The sequence below is a fragment of the Plectropomus leopardus genome, chromosome 8 (assembly GCF_008729295.1).
Source record: "Plectropomus leopardus isolate mb chromosome 8, YSFRI_Pleo_2.0, whole genome shotgun sequence".
NCBI classification, from domain to species: Eukaryota; Metazoa; Chordata; class Actinopteri; order Perciformes; family Serranidae; genus Plectropomus; species Plectropomus leopardus.
This window is the reverse complement of record NC_056470.1, coordinates 5108049-5124899: the sequence shown is the minus strand read 5'-3', so window position 1 is coordinate 5124899 and position 16851 is coordinate 5108049. Positions and strand designations below refer to the sequence as shown.

General features: G+C 39.0%; 1 protein-coding gene across 1 annotated transcript in view; it reads left to right on the top strand.

Moving 5' to 3' along the window:
* mtor (mechanistic target of rapamycin kinase) overlaps window positions 1–16851 on the top strand; it is a 121244-nt gene that overhangs the window by 78314 nt on the left and 26079 nt on the right. The window contains exons 33-37 of the mRNA XM_042491148.1: window positions 545–622; window positions 1630–1737; window positions 8039–8164; window positions 9819–9950; window positions 14655–14770. Coding sequence (XP_042347082.1) covers window positions 545–622; window positions 1630–1737; window positions 8039–8164; window positions 9819–9950; window positions 14655–14770 — 560 coding nt within the window. The remainder of the gene's footprint in view (window positions 1–544; window positions 623–1629; window positions 1738–8038; window positions 8165–9818; window positions 9951–14654; window positions 14771–16851) is intronic.

Genomic DNA, 16851 nt, shown 5'->3' with positions numbered 1-16851 from the left:
GTGGTAATTTCTAGTTTTTAAATATACCTTTGACATTCCCATCCATGGTTACATAATTTTCACACAGTTGCTCCCAACAGTTCATTTCCTTCTCCTCATAAAACTCTTGGCACTCAGCAGTGCATCAAACCATTTTGCTATACAAGCAGGCGCTCTAGTCCTAGTTGCACTAATGTGTCACCGTTGGCTGCACTTAAGTGAAAAGGGTGTGAGCAGCAATTACATGCCTTCATTCGTCTGTACTAAGTGATTTATTCCCTGGGTTAAGTTGGATCCCAGTTGGTCCTGATGCAAGAAGGCTTTAGGACGATGTGATATTGTGACATGGTACATTCAGGGGTCATGCAAGTGTTATGTTTTTCAAGGAAGTGCCATTTTTGCTACTTTTAGCTTTACTGTTACAAGTTAAATGTTGGATCAAATCATGGATCAAACCTGTGTTTCCCATGTTGAAGATTGTTCAGAAGCTAACAATTGCACCATTTGGGCAGACATTTCATTCAAAGATGACATTGTAAATGTTTGTTTGTTTGTTTTCATTTAGTGTATCGACAAAGCAAGAGACCTCCTGGATGCTGAGCTGACAGCCATGGCTGGAGAGAGTTACAGTCGAGCCTACGGGGTAAGTGTTCCGCTGAGTCAGCCAAAATATTCAATGCTTGGCTTTACTCAACCATCTCATTCCTCATAGCATTTGTGTCCAGAATGAAAATTTTATGAAAGTGATGATTTATAAAAGTTTAAGTGTCTGATCTTGCTTCTGTAGAAGTCAAAGGCCTAAATATTTACATTCCTCCATTATTCCATGCCATTATTTTATTATCTATATATGTGGAGTTTTCCAAGCAACGTTTCAAATAAAAGTTGCAACCCAGAACAATGGAGTTCCTCTTGTACAGATGTTAGGTGATGTTAGCATGATAGCCATTTAATCCTGATCAATTTTGACTTAAATACTGTAGCTGTTCACCATGAACAGCAGACACACTTAAGCAGGCATCTAGACTCTTGATGTAGTTAAAAATACCTATTTGTTAGGCCTATTTCCTTCTAACTAGGGGCTGGTCCAGGGCAAGCCTGAGCCAGCCCTTACTATAAGCTTTAATCGTAGATTCTAATGCATTTACAAGCATTAAAGAATTACTAAACCCCAAAGTTTTGACTGAAGTGTGACTGCCCTGCAAATTCAATAAATGCCTCTCGAAAGTTTAAAAAAAAAAAGTATCGACTTTGGTAGCACAAGAGGGGGGGCTAAGACATGCCCAGTCACTCTTTCCTGCAGCGGAGGAGAGTGAGGGGGAGGAGGAGAAGCTGTTTGATACTAAAAGCTCCCACTACATACGTCATGTGCCTCTAGATCAGTCATTAGCAAAATTCAATTGCAGTTGGAGCGCTTTAACCAGCAGGGATCAGTTGCTATAGAAATTTATACCATAACACAGTATGTATATATGTTGCACTAAAATGTCAAGATTTTGACCTTACTCCATCAACAGCACTGCAAAATAACTATATACATGGGTGGTTGGGGGTTTAGTTACTCTTTACTGGTCCTTTTTATATTGCACACAAGGGGCTTTTGCAACCATAATAGTGTTTTAAGGATGAATGTGTGTGTTTGTGTCCCAGGCCATGGTGTCTTGCCAGATGCTGTCAGAACTAGAGGAGGTGATCCAGTACAAACTGGTGCCAGAGAGGAGGGACATCATCAGGGAAACATGGTGGGAGAGGCTTCAGGTAACTGCAGCGCATGATATATGGACGCACACACACAAACACTCACGTGTGCAAATACAAATGTAAAGCAGATGTTGGACAGGCTACTGTTACTAATGGGAAACATTTCATGCCAAACCCAAACATACACACACTAATACCTCAGCGAGTAAAGATTTTACATCTTGTAGATTTGTATGTTTATATCTGTATTTTAAAGTTAATTTTAAGTTTTATATCTAAAAGTAGAATCATGTTGAGGTCTGTTAAGTGTTATTTACAGTGCTTTAGCAACTTACAGATGAAGGTCAGAAGAAGCTAAGCTAAAGATATGTCCCACATGCGGCCAAAACCAGCTTCAATCTGTCCGAATGAGACTATTTGTTATTCAGTTAAAACCTTGCAGCTACCTCGGCTGGAGCTGCAACAATTCGTCGATTAAATTATTAGTCGCAGGACAGAAGAAAATTAATTGGCAACTATTTTGATCATCAAATAAGCATTTTGGGCAAGCATTTGCTGGTTTCATGCCTTTTACATGTGAGAATTTGATGATTTCTTTGTCAGACATGATTGAATAACTTTGGATTTTCAGACAGTTGGTCAGATAAAATGTACAGCTTTTAGATCTCTTGGGTTCTGTAAAATTTCGCAACGCATTGTTTTTACTATTTTCTGACATTTTATTAAAAAAGGTTATTAGATTAATGGAGAAAATAATAGGCAGATTAATTCCTAATAAAAAAAATAATGGTTAGTTGCAACCCACAAGGCCAAGAAGCACAACACCAGCATCAAAGAAGTAGCCACTATGAAAGTCGCTTGTGTCACCTCACGTTGCTGTATCTCTGCTGAAAAGTTGAACATGAACACAGCACAAAGACTACAGCTGATGGCCAATCAGCCTGTATGTTCTGCACATGCATGAGAGGAAGAAACTCTCCATACCCGCAGATGGCAGTTGTCTGTAACAGTCATTCAAAAAGGGAAACCGGAGGACTGTCATGATGCTTATTAGCTAGTCAGTACATTAACAATCCAATCCAGTGTTGAAAGAACAAAGTATTTTTACTGTGCACTGGTGAACAAGAATACAAATCATGAGGAAACATTTCAAAAACTCTACTTTAGCCCTTTGAATACTTTCCTCACTTCTGTTTCTCTTTTTGTGTGCTGAGCTGAACTGCCAATCAGTGATTTCATTCACCGTCTCCCGACGATGATTCAACATGCTAATTTTCTGAAAAAAAGCAGACAAGAGTTGATGAGGGCCAGTAGCAAGTGACACACCACAAAGACTAATGTGACAGATGCCTGCTGACCAACCACAAAATTGATATAATGCACCAACTAATATTTCAACTTTATTTGCAAAATATTTCCCACTCATCGCCCCAAATCTATTTTTTGTGACTGATTATTTTTTAGCGTAATGAATTGCTAATGCAGCGTTATGGACAGTCACTAATTTGTTGAGATCATCTTTTTGGCTGGCATCAATTCACATTCACATTTATGTGCTGCATCTGTTAGAAATCTCTCATATTGGTCTCCTTGTTTTGTTTGATGAAGAACATATTCAGTTTGATTTTCCATTTTTTTGTTTTAATGCTGACTAAAGACTCATGTGACAAATGCTCACCAACAGCCCAACATTGACTGATCCCCATTCAACCGACCACAAAAATGATATAATGCACCAAATAATAGTTCAACTTTATTTGCAAAATACTGCTTACTCATCACTCATTTTTTTTTTTTTTTTTTGGCAAATCCTTTTTCAGTGTAATGAATTGCTAATGCATAATTATGGACAGTTTCTAATTTTTTCAGATCATCAATTTGGCTTTTTTGTCCTTTTTCCCTGTTCTCAACTTTCTTATAATAGCAGGTGATCTTATGCTGTGATGAGTCCGCTTTGAGTGATGCTTAATGAATACAGTAAGCAGCAACACATTAATCTTACATTCCCTTCTGAGGAATACTACCTTAGGTAGCTATACCAGTGGCAAAGGAGATTGATGTAGACTGCACTGCTTGTTTCTTTTTTTTACTTTTGTTGCCTCCCACTTGTGTTGAAGCTCACAATGTCATTCAGGGGGAAAATGGAACTTAAAAGTTAATGACTTTGCTAAAACTTTTATGGCATGTTGATATCAGCTTCGAAACTTGAGAAAGTCACTTTGGCCACTTGTCCACATGTTCAGATAGTTTTGGACATTAACTCAAGTTTCATAGGTGACAGCTGAAACAGAGCTTGTTACACTCATTGATTAAATACACTTTCACTAAAAACACCTTCAGACTTAATAAGAAAATAAGATCACTTTTCAATTAAAAGTTGCCCTTGCATGCCCTTGCATGCCATCGCCTGTGTGAAATGACCCTTTGACATCCTGGAAAGAAAGCATGGCTCATTTTATGTAACCCACACTTTAACCCCATCCAAATGCTTCCTACTTCCTGAGGCTGATTATGATTGCCATTATTATGATTATTAATTGTGAATTACAGTGTCGTACATGCTGATAAATGAGACAGCAGGACGTGTGGAGGAACCACAAATCCACAAGGCGGTTGGGGAAAATTGCACCGCCCGCCAAGTCTTTGGAATTTGAGACAAATGCCATCCGATCTAAGATAATACTGTTCAAGTTCATCTTTTCCATGTTGGCTTTTTTACAGCTTAATCAAAATGTGGTTGTTTGAAAGGCCTTGTATGTGCATGTTGAGGGAAGAATTTAAGGCGAGCGGATAAACTGATAAGCCATTGAACTGTGATGCACCATGCGTGACACCATGGCATCCAAGCTGCTCGCTTAAATACAGCTTTTATAATACTCCGTAGACCCTGTTGGCATTCCTGTCCTTCATCTCCTGCTCAGATGATACTGACATCTTGGAAAATCCTAATAACCTGCGTCATCCTTTACCTTAACTGCAGCCCTGGAAGATTGGATTGGTTTGAAGACCACATGTGCTTGCCCATAGGGCTCTAGTATACTTCTTTCAAAATCAGATTCGCTATATTCTTAAAGTCTATTGAATACTTCACTGAGTACAAATGTCAGCACACATCAAAGGGACTGTCCACATCAGAAGGTCATTGTAAAGGAGATAATGCTGGAAAAACAACAAAACAAAGACAGCACTTATTTTGACTGCTTGAAATTTGACACTTAATGACATTTTTTTTTTTTTTTAGAAATGGCTCATTTTTAAGGCATCACAAAAACAAAATGATAAAACGTAATGTCTTCATAAAACAAAACAAGGAGACCAATCAAAGAGATAGCTTTTTTTAACAGCAGATGCTGAGCATGAATGTGAATTCATGCCAGACTAATGGATGGTCTTCAAAAGTAAGTGATAGTCCAACATTTTGCATAAGCAGTGCGTTACATGAAAATGAATAAGTCAGAAAATAATACATTTGGGGACGATGAGAGAGAAACATCTCAAAAGTTCAGCTTTTCAGTTGGTGCATTATGGTATTTTTGAGTACTTTGTTTTCTTTCTGGCTTTAGGATAAAGGCTTGACATAAGTCAGCACCAAGAATTTGTCAAAAACAAACGAAAAGCAGTGTTTGTTTTCATCCAAACATTTTTTTTCTTGTTTCTATAACGTTAGCTTGACCATTGGATGGAAACAGTTACACGCACACTCAAATCCCTGCGCAGTAAAATGAAGATACTCTTGATCGTCCTGACTTTTTCCATTCATAACAGATGGGGGTTGGTTGGAGGAGGTATTTAGGATCAAGAAGGGCTTTCCTGAGCAAACAGACACGGCCCATAATGGCACCAGAGCTGATCTGCAGCTCCTGACAGGTTTCTTTTCTCTATGGTGATTTATTGAAGGCTGACCTCACACATCTGTCAGGGACTCACCGTCCTGCTCCCTTACTCTTTCTTTTCTTTTCTTTTCTTTTCTTTTCTTTTCTTTTCTTTTCTTTTCTTTTCTTTTCTTTTCTTTTTTCTCTTTCTTTCAGTATTTCTTTAGTAAGTCTTTCTTTATTTCAGTATTTCTTTCTTTCTTTCTTTCTGTCTTTCAGTATTACTCACTGTCTGTTTTTATTAGTCTCTGTTTTTTGGTTATCTGTCTCTGTTTTTCTTTGATTTGTTTCTTGCGTTCTGTTTTTCTTAGTCTTTCTTTCTTTCTGTCTTTGTTTCTTTTCTGTTTCCTTCTCTCTCTCGCTCATCAAAGGATTAGGGTTATGACAGAGAGCTTATGAAAACACTGCACCCCACCGCTTGTGGGTAAATGTGTCAGACTGAGTTCTTGCACCTCTAGCTCTGTGAGAACCTGTTTGAATTTTGAACTCTGCTGTAAGGTTGCTTTCAAAGCCACTGGTGTTCTTTTGTTCCCTTCTCTTACTGGTGTCTCAGTTTCCACTACTGCAAGTCATGAGACATTTTACTCTTAGAAAAAGTTGAGGAAATCAGGTCACAGGACATCAACCTTGGCACCCAGTAACTCATCTGGTAGAGCGGATGCCCAATGCACAGAGGCTATGTCCTCATCACAGCAGTCGCAGGTTCGCCTCAAACCTGTGTCCCTTTGCTGCATGTCATCCCCTTTTTCTCCCCCTTTCACACCTAAAATGTGCACTGTACCTTACTAATATTGCCTGTGCCCCTCTACACACATATTATTAAACAATTTACCCTGTACTTTTATTAGGTTTATTTTACATGATAACCTATTCTCCAGCCTCTTTGACAACTTAACAATCCAACAGTCAAGCTGGGTTTGGTTTTTGATGTACCGTTAATATGCAGTGTTTTTTTGGTTTGTTTATTGATTTTGCTAGTATACATGAAAAAGCAGACAGGAAATGTGGGGAGAAAGAAAGGGGAGGACATGCAGCGATGGTACACGGGGGGATTCAAAACAGGGACATTGAAGTTACAGTACATGGTGCACGTTTTGGATCACCTGTCCACCATGACTCCTCCAACGATACACAGCTGCTCTTTTCAATCACGTTGCTTGAACTGGATAATTTGGCTCTTCCTTACAGCTTCTCAGCAGAATGATGTCAGTAATCTCCTGCAGTTAAACCCAGACTAAACTGTTTGAGTCATCGTAATCACTGAACATAGCTTCTGCCAGATTCTACCTGCTCTCATCCCCTTATCCCATCATGCTAAGCCTCCTTCAGAAACTGCAGTATTTAATTCCAGCCTCAGATTTCAACATCTTATTAAAAGGTTTTCCCGACATACTTTTGCCATCTAAGGAATACAGCAAAAATGTTTCAGATAAGATCAACACGAGACGCCCCTTTCTCTCTCGCTCTTTCTCTCGTATTTAGATCAAATGGTAAAACTCGGCAGTGCTGATCATATAAAAGCTAAGATCCTGTTACATTTACCTGCATTTACTATTTCTCACCTGAAATGCTTTTAGAAACATATTTTACTGTACTGTTTAGTTGTAAGAAGTGGGTGCCATATAGGGTTGCAGCATCAATTTCAAGCAGGAGTGTTTATTGGTCTGGTGCAGTTAGGGGTATTCTTGTAGTTGTAGGTTTTCTACCTCTTGATCAAAAGCATCCTTTTTCTCTGTTTTCTCTAGTCATGTAGCACTACTTTCATAATTATTTGCATCTTTCAACTGCATATTTTTGTGAAAAGACCATCTTTCCAGCAGTAAAATACTTTGTTAATGAAATGGACATAAGCTATAAGTGAATAATCACTCTAGATACAAGCATGGGTTGTAATATTTTTTAAGCTATTCAAAGAAAAAAAAATGATTTCAAGACCTTATTTGTTGTTAGTTGCCATGCATACGACCCTTCCTTGTGGCAATATTTGTAATTATAATCAAGTTATAATGGAGCCCTTTTTCATGAAATGTTTATATTACTCTTTCTCCCCCCTGAAGATTTGTTTTAAAATGAAATCATACAAGAGGATCATACAGCTAATGTTTTTTTTTTTCATCACAGCTGGAGTACTCTGCTGTTGTGTCTGTGCTGCCTGCCCCTGCAGCACTGTGTTTCATCCCAAAAATGAGGTCAAGGTCAGGGTTCAAGAACATATTTAATAGAGAAAGTCAGATAATGGTACTTATATGAATGCAGTCCTGTGTTTTGCGGGGTTTTCTGGCACGTGAACTCGATGTCACGTGTGGACATGTTTAAGACAGGGACCACTGGTAGTAATAGACGCCCCCCTGGGCTTCAACTGTTCCCCTCTCTCACGTGTATTCATTCTCTTGAGTTTAACGAGTACGTTCCTCTCTTTGAAGAGCAACAAAAGGGTAATGCGTTTAACCCGCCTGTCCCTTGTGATTTTTGTGTTTTTCTTTTAGGGTTGTCAGCGCATCGTGGAGGACTGGCAGAGGATCCTGATGGTCAGATCACTTGTCATAAGCCCCCACGAGGACATGAGGACTTGGTTGAAGTATGCCAGTCTCTGTGGCAAGAGCGGACGCCTGGTCAGTACATTGTGATATTTGTACAAAGCCCCTCAGTCTCCTCCAATTCAACCCCCTGATCATGCATAATTAATCATAATCCCATAATGTCCAGGAGGAATAAATCAGAGTTGATTAAATCAGTCTTGTCAAACGGAAAAGGGAAGTGGGGCTCTGACGGAGTTAAGTGCTACCATGAACTCCAGCCATGAAATTCAACTTTATTTCAACCTGTTTTAAGTTGGCTCTAATGAAAGTAACACAGCACCCTCAATCACACTGTTTAGAAACCTGAGCCTGCATATATGCACAATTAAAGTGGTGCAATTTTCCATCCTTTACCTCACTGTTGTTCCAATTGATTGCAAGGGATGGCAGACAATTGGCCAATTTTTCTTTCTACACACTCTTGTTGCATTTAAGCACACACTTTCTCACAAACACACACACACACACACACACACACACACACACACACACACACACACACACACACACACACACACACACACACACAACACACACACACACACACACACACACTCTCTCTCTCTCCAGAATCCCCAACTATGATGTAACTTATAAAAAGGAGTTGTGATTGGCCAACGTCAAACATGGCAGAAAATGTGATTACAAAGAGTAGGAAAAAATGACCCCACGAGGACTTTCTGTCTCTCTTTGTCTTTTCTTTTCTTTCATCACACAATCTGAAGTAATACTCATGCACTGTGGTTCTTTTTTTTTTAAACTTTATATTAACCCTTTGAAATCTGGAGCGACTTCACTTTCTTTGTGCTGCTTTCCAAAACCTTTCACAAGTCTTTAAAACCTTTTCTGGTTTTGAGCAAAGTAAAGCAATTTTTTTTAAAAACATGGAGAAAAAAAGGCATTAAGCAACCTGGTGAGAAATGTTCCACAATTGCAAACAAAATGTAGATTTAGGTAAAAAAAAATTTTTAAAAATGTCTGGGGAGGAAAAGATAAAGGCCAAGGAAAAGCTATAGTAAATATTAATTATATATTAATTAATTTTAACATATTTACAAAGCAGTCTCTGGCTTACTCCCACATCCCAAAGACATGCAGGTCAGGTTGATTGGTGACTCTAAATTGCCATTTGGTGTGACTTTGTGCATGTACGATTGTCTGTCTATGTGTGTCGGCCCTGCGATAGTCTGGCGATCTGTCCAGGGTTTACCCCGCCTTCCGCCCAATGACAGCTGGGATTGGCTCCAGCCCCCAAGTGGTTACGGAAAATGAATGAATGAATGAATGAATGAATGAATGAAGAATGAATGAATGAATATTTGCAACGCATGTTTTCCAAGTCTTGCTTGCCTTGTTTTTTTTAAACTATCTTTAAACTTTTTTTTTTTTAGTTTGTTTATTTGCTTTACTAATTCTCAGGTAATTTTCTTTGTAGTTTTTACTAATTTCTTGCTAACTTTTGGGCTATTTGGGCCATTGCCTTCTTCCCATGTTTTCAAAAGAAATCAAGACAATTTCCTCAGTTTTCAAAGAGTTAAAGAACCAGTACTGATCAAACTTCAGAATTTCAAACAAGCTCTGTATTGCATTATGGTTCCTAAAAATCTTTGGGGTTCTTACTAAACTGTAAAATCTTCTAACGATTCATTTGCTCCGTGTGCCTCTTTTACCCTCGTCATCCCTTTAGGCACTGGCCCACAAGACCCTGGTGCTCCTTCTCGGTGTCGACCCCTCAAAGCAGCTTGATCACCCGCTGCCCACAGCCCACCCGCACGTCACCTACGCTTATATGAAGTACATGTGGAAGAGCGCCCGCAAGGTAGGAACCAAAAGCCTGTTGTGTTGAGTCAGTGGTTTGTAATTAACATTTTTGTACATTTTTGTTTGTTGCTTTTCTATTACTCACATTCATATGTCATCATACGTGACAAAGGTAGGGAGTACTTTTCTCAGATAAATAGCAAACATGCCCGCTTTTAAAGAGTCCTGATGGTTATTACTTTTGTATGGGAGTTTTTAGTGCAACATGAGGCAACAATCAGAGTGACAGATATGCCAGAAAGGGAGGGTTTAAATGACTGGAACATTGGTGACATAAACAGCTAATTAATTTAACATTGGGAGGCGAAACAGCGTGAGAAACATTAACACCAACAAAGTACATCTGTAAAAAGGAACATTGAAATTGCAACCAGGCTAGTAACATTCGGTCAAGTTTAATTAATCAGTCCCACCAAAATCTAGAAGAGTTTTTTGTGATCAGTAAAAATGACTGAGGTTGACAACAAAGAGTGATTGTTAAAGAATTCTTAGGTTATCCAAGTGGTAACGATAGCAGGGTTTCCTACACATTCGTTTATTTATAGCTGTCCGCTGCAATCAAAACATATGCCACCACAAATAGTAGTAAAGTACTGGTGAAGTATTATGAAAACTATAATTTTATAAATAGTTATTTTTTTGCAATGTAACACTTAACTCCTGTCAGGATGCTAACTAGCATACATCCTCTGTGCATTAGCTAGTGTACAGCCAGCACATTCTGAGCATACTCCACTGACTTACATTGCATAAAGTTCACGTCCGTTAATGTTTTCATGAGTTGCTGATGGTAAACTTGTTATGGTAACACTGTAGCTATCCGTCCTCTAAACATGTTGACTCGTGCTGTTCAAATATGAACAAATATGAACAACATGCAATAGTTTACCAAATAATCTCATGTTGACTGTTGTGGACTCAGGGAGAGGTAAGAGGAGAGAAAGACGCTGGAGAAAGGACAGGCACAGGTGACTTGAAGGAGGTGAGTGACAATAGTGTGAATTTTGGAAACTGTGATAGAACACAATGGAGTAAAAGTCTACCATTACTCTTTTGGCCACCTTATATAGATCAATAGACACAGAGTCACAGAAAAAGTCTTATTTGCTCCAAATGATTCAGGCAGAGAAGGAAGGTGAAGACAGGGCAGGCAAAGGTGACTTTGAGAAGGTGAGTGAGAATAGACACCTATTATACTTTGCTTTCTCTGCAATATACATATTTTCAACATTTAAAAGATCCAACAGTTTCTGACATTACAGACATTACATGTCTTAATGTCATGATCTCAAAGGTGGACAAGGTCCTTTCAGATATTTGACCATGGTGTGATGATCACATTCCAGTGGACGATGTGTAAATACAATTTTAAAAGAATTGCTTGGGAACACATGAATAAGTCTGGAAATAGTATTTTTTAATTTTTTTTAAATTAGAATTGAACACTTTGTAACCTCACCCCTATTGACATTTTTCCTTACAAGTTGATCTTTATGAAAAAGTATTAGAATGGGTTTCGATTAACCAGAGTTAGGGGACAGGGGCTCTCAAAGTTGACCGACAGTGGACAAACAACCCTCCCGAAGACTCAGATATTTTCTTCAAATATAAATTGTATAATTTTTTATAGTTTCTAGTTTATATATAGTTAGTTTATAGTTTATAGTTAAATAAATAAGCAAATTAGGTGATTTTAAGGGAAATGCACAGAAGGTGTACATTAAAAATTGCCCCCAATCATCCCAAGGTAACTACAGCCCTGCAGGTAAACATAATATAACCGTAACAGCTCCAAGAAAAATTAAATAATATAGTATGTTCCCTTCTTTAAATGATCATAACCATAAAAATCCACTTAGAAACAAACATAAATAATAAATCAACATTGAACAGGGGCTATGCATAGCATACATTTGGTTTAAAAGCTTGGTTTTCAAGCTATGAAATTCACAGTAAACTTGAAGCATAAAATCAAGCCAACCTTCATTTCACAATGTGATGAGCACTGACTGTTATGCATATTGGTAAATTCTTGCAACATTAAGTAAATTGCTATATATGCAAGTCGCCAGCCAAATGGTTACGCTGTTATTTTGCTTTCAGATATGCCTGTCAAGTGAATTTACCTCCCCAACAGGCTCCATAAATAAAGCATGAGGTAGCTGTTATTATGTTACTGATGGTTACGTCAACATTAAAAAATTGTTTGCTGAGATTTGAAGTGGTGGAGCATGTAGAAGTATTTTAAATGTAGCTTGAATGCAACAGCTGCACAACAAAAAGCCTAATTTGTTAATATATTTGTCATGAAGTTGGTTAATGCGTTTAAAAGATTGATTGATTGATTTTTTTTTAAATTTGGCCTCTGAATAGAAAAAAAAAGAAAAATGTTGTGATTAGTTAAATTTGCAAGCTTTTTCCACTGGACAGATCTGACAGAGTTACAGTATTTCTGTAATTGCTGCCGTTAACAAATATTGCAGATTTTGATTGAATTTGCATGAATTATTTTGGATCCTGTAGGGAGTTGCATGACTCAGCCCTGTGTAACTTCTTAGAGATATGAAGCTACTTTTATGAAAGCCTGAGCTAATCGGTAAAACCAATTCAGCTGTAACATTTAAAATTAATGTTGTTGTTAATCTTTTATCCATGGCAACAGCGGATGAAGTAAGCCTCACTTAATACTATTACTAATAAATGTCACCGCTGCTCAGAGCAGTTTGTGCTTTCTGGTGACCTGATGTTATACTTCAGGTTTCATAGCACATGTCACCAGAGCAGCCTGGGATTGAACTGCTCTGCCATTTGTCTACCACACACACAAACAGTATATACACCCCCAAACACACATAAACACACCCGTATTTATTGCCAGGTGTTGAATGGTGTTTGTGGCTCCTCATTAGGGGACTTAGGTAAGTGTGAGTGCAAGCGTTGCTGTTGCTAGGGCCAGCTGCACTGCTCGCCAGACGAATCAATAAAAAACACACACACACACACACACACACACACACACACACACATACACACACACACATACACATTCACAGCCGGAAACAGACACATCCACTGCTCACTTGTCACTCGATTTGGGTGCTACTGAGTGCAGAAATGGGTCACTTGTCAGGGATAATGGATTAGAAGTAAAAGCAAAACTTACAAATCAGAGCCTGAACAGATTTTGAACAGGTATATAAAGTATAAAGTTAACCATATGTGTTAAACTTATATGAAAAATAATGTGCACAATAAGTTGAGTACTCCACTAAACATTACTACTTGCCAGTCAACTCCAGAAATAGTAGGTGGTTAATTAAAGTGATACTTTGCCGATTTTCAGCCAGGTCTGTGTCACTGCGGTGTGAATAATACGTGCAGATAAAAAGTGTTCATGCACTCTGTACCGTAAGGTCCTGGAGCTCCCCGCCTGTCCTTCAGCAAAATCCTGCTAAATTACACAACATGCTTTATTTTGCGTCATCGATGACGTAGATTTTGGTTGGCTGACAGGCGGGGAGCTGCGGGAGCTGGCTGCACAGGGGGCGCCTTAACCCCTCTGACACCGTCTGACACAGACCTGGTTGAAAATTGGCTGAGAATCCCTTTAGATACCCAGAGGAAAATGGGAGTGCTTGGATCAGCATGCATGAAACCAGCTTCTAATCATCAACCGCTGTCTCTCTTTTTTACTCTCTCTTTTACACACACAGACACACACATGCACATACATGAACACACGTGTGCTCTCAGACTCACATACTCACACGGGGTGGATGTCTTCTTGCTAGGCTTGACGAGAAAGATGCCGATGCTTGTCAATAGTAGGGTACATGGGAGATCAAAAGAAGCCTGGATGTATTTTTGTTTGTGTGTGTTTCAATTTGTGTGCACACTCATGCATGAGAGAGTTATGGCGTGAGAGAGAGAGTATGTGGTGTGTGTGTTTTCAAATGGAGATAAGGCGGGACATTAAATACTCCGTAACTAAATGTTGTTTCTTAACTTCTAACAGTGAGTTGTCATGTCTTGTTGGATAATGTGTGATGCATGGTGCAAGTGCAGCTCATATCAGCATTTAAAAAAACTGCAAACGATCTTTGAAAAAACTGATTTGCTATTTTAGATGGCTCATAATATACGCAATATTTTTTGGACAATGTTAGATCTCATAGATTAAATTATGCTGTTTTCGGTGCGTTTTCTTACTTGCTAGATGTCGCGTCTAAGTTTCAGCATCAGGGGAATAAGTCATTAGAAACACCCCTACTCTGGATGACATTTCAAATCTGTGCAAACTGCATTGCATGTGGTACAGGCTGCTCTACTTTGTTCAGGGTGGAAAGCACAATGGGACAGTCGTACCAACTGTAATTAAAGTTCAAGTAACAAAAACAGTGTAACCATGACAGCAGAGGATTTTCACTGGTGAGATGCTGATGAGTCCAGAAACACTGATATGAACAGAAAAAGCTGCCCATTGTTGTAAGTATATAAGATAATGACTACAAATAGCATGTAGTTGTGCTGTGTTTTTTTCTGGCACATCGATGCTGAGAGTTTTAAGTGTGTTAATCAAATCAGGTGCTGATATTTAACTTAAAGTGATTCCAAAAAGGACCACAGCCTCACAGAGAAGCGTTTTACTCTCAGTGATGATGAGTCTTAACCTGCTGTTGGTATTTGTTTTGTATCCCTCCAGATTGATGCCTTCCAGCACATGCAGCACTTTGTTCAGGGGATGCAGCAGCAAGCCCAGCATGCTATCGCTGCCGAGGACCAACAGCACAAGCAGGAGCTCCACAAACTGATGGCCAGGTCTGTCCCTTTTTTTTTTAGAGGCACAATAGCAGCAGACCAACACCTAATGAGCCTTTGTCACAGAAGACATTTTCACATGTCACAGTAAGAAATGCAAATGCAAACTGTAAATGATAAAATGAATCCTGGCCGGATTCCATTTAGCTGCATTGGTGTCAGGGTCTTGGCACTGTTCATGGTGGTTCACTGGGACACTTGAATAGAACAGAGCCGTTAATGTTATTAGGAACACATGTGCTTTCTTGTCCAACTGTCTGCTGTGATAAAGGCCTGTGGTGGATATCAAGTGTCTACATGCCTTTCTTGTCTTCGAATCACAGAAAAACTTTGTATAACTAAGGGTCACAGAAATGTCACCAGTGAAATAAAGGCGAATATACTTTATGGTTATTATACTATACAATATACAACACAGCAAGCAGTTTGAGTTTCCATTCCAAAACAAGGAGGGGCGCAGTGATTAAATGTTTAAACTTATGTTTTGTCGTTTCAACTTTAAAGTCTTTTTATTATGGGTAACCATTAATCAAGCTAAGAATTTGTAAGCTCTTGCCGGTACAAGTACTGGAATAGAATGAAAACTTGAGTGCTTTAAGGAATTCCCATATAGATATCACTAGTGAAGTTTCTGGGACAGTCAATTTCACGTAAAATAATATATCATTATGCATTTAGTTGTGGTTCAGTAGTATTAATTCTTAGAAGTACCTCCATGCCAGGCTCCAAAAATCACCTCCAGCAAGAAAGAAAAGAAGAAAATACAAAGCAAATACAAAGCAAGATGCTGAAGCAAGGAAAAAGTAAGCTCATGTATCCCCTCCCCTCGTGTTGTAAGCACACACAGGGTCGTGAACAGGGCGTTCTGCTTCTTTTCCATGAGCATGACCCAATCTGGCATCGCACCTTTTTACTGGTCCATTGCCGTCCTGTGGTGGTTTTCAAAGCTGGCCACATTCTCTGGATGTCACACCTCCAACTTCTCAATAAAATGATCTCTTTTGGCAGTTCATCCCACACACCTACTTATCGCAAACTAAACAAGACACAGAGCCTACAGGTATCACAGACCAGGTGTGTCTCCTCCACAGTGCGGCTGCTTTGCACCCACACCTCTCCTGCTGGGTGCCGTGTCTTCAGTAGCCTGGCACAGCCTTGGCACCTTTCCACTCTCATCTCCTCACCTCACTGTGGAATGAGATGAAATGTGTTTCGAGCAGTTGTCAACACAACACCGGGTTTGAGGAGAGCTTGACATTAAATAACTATCATGTGTTTTCAGCGCTGATTTAGGGGATTAGAGAATGGAAAGTTCTGTATTCCCAAAAATAGCTGGGAATGACTTCAAAGCCTTAAAGAAGTTGTTTGCATGCTCTCGTGGGCTCATGAAAATACTTAAGGATATCTAAAGCTGTCTCCTTTAGATTTGGTTGTTAGCTACTTGCCAGAACTGCACTGCATTGTGTCACGTGTTGGTCAAACTTAAGACGAGCAAGAAGTGCCACCCAGTAGCTCACCTGGTAGAGTAGGCACCCCATGTACAAAGGCTGTGTCCATTCAGCAGCAACCGTAGCCCTTTGCTGCATGTCATCCCCCTCTCTTCCCCTTGAAGAGAGGGAGATGACTGTCCTGTCAAGGCTAAAAAGCCCCAAAATAATTTTTTGAAAAATTTTGTATTTAATTGGAAGAACAATGCAAGGCATATAAACCACAGAGCACCCAAGCATTCTCCCTTTTTTTTTCTCATGTTTTTTCCCCTAACCACCTGCCCCCACCCCCCATAACGGAAATACCGGCAACAACAGAAAATCACACCAATTGCAATAATCCTCACAGAACTCATGGGCTGCAATGACACTAATACCCTAGACACACAAGAAAATCATAAATAAATATTTGGATGAAAAATGACTAAAAAAAAAAAACAATTAACAAATGGGAAAAATCAAAATAAATGAAATAAATCAAACACAATTATTAAATAATACAATAAATAAAACAAAAACAGACAAGAAAAAAAGGAGGCTCAGTTGTTACAACCAGGCAGGAAGGTCAAAGAATCATTGTGTATCATGTTGGTC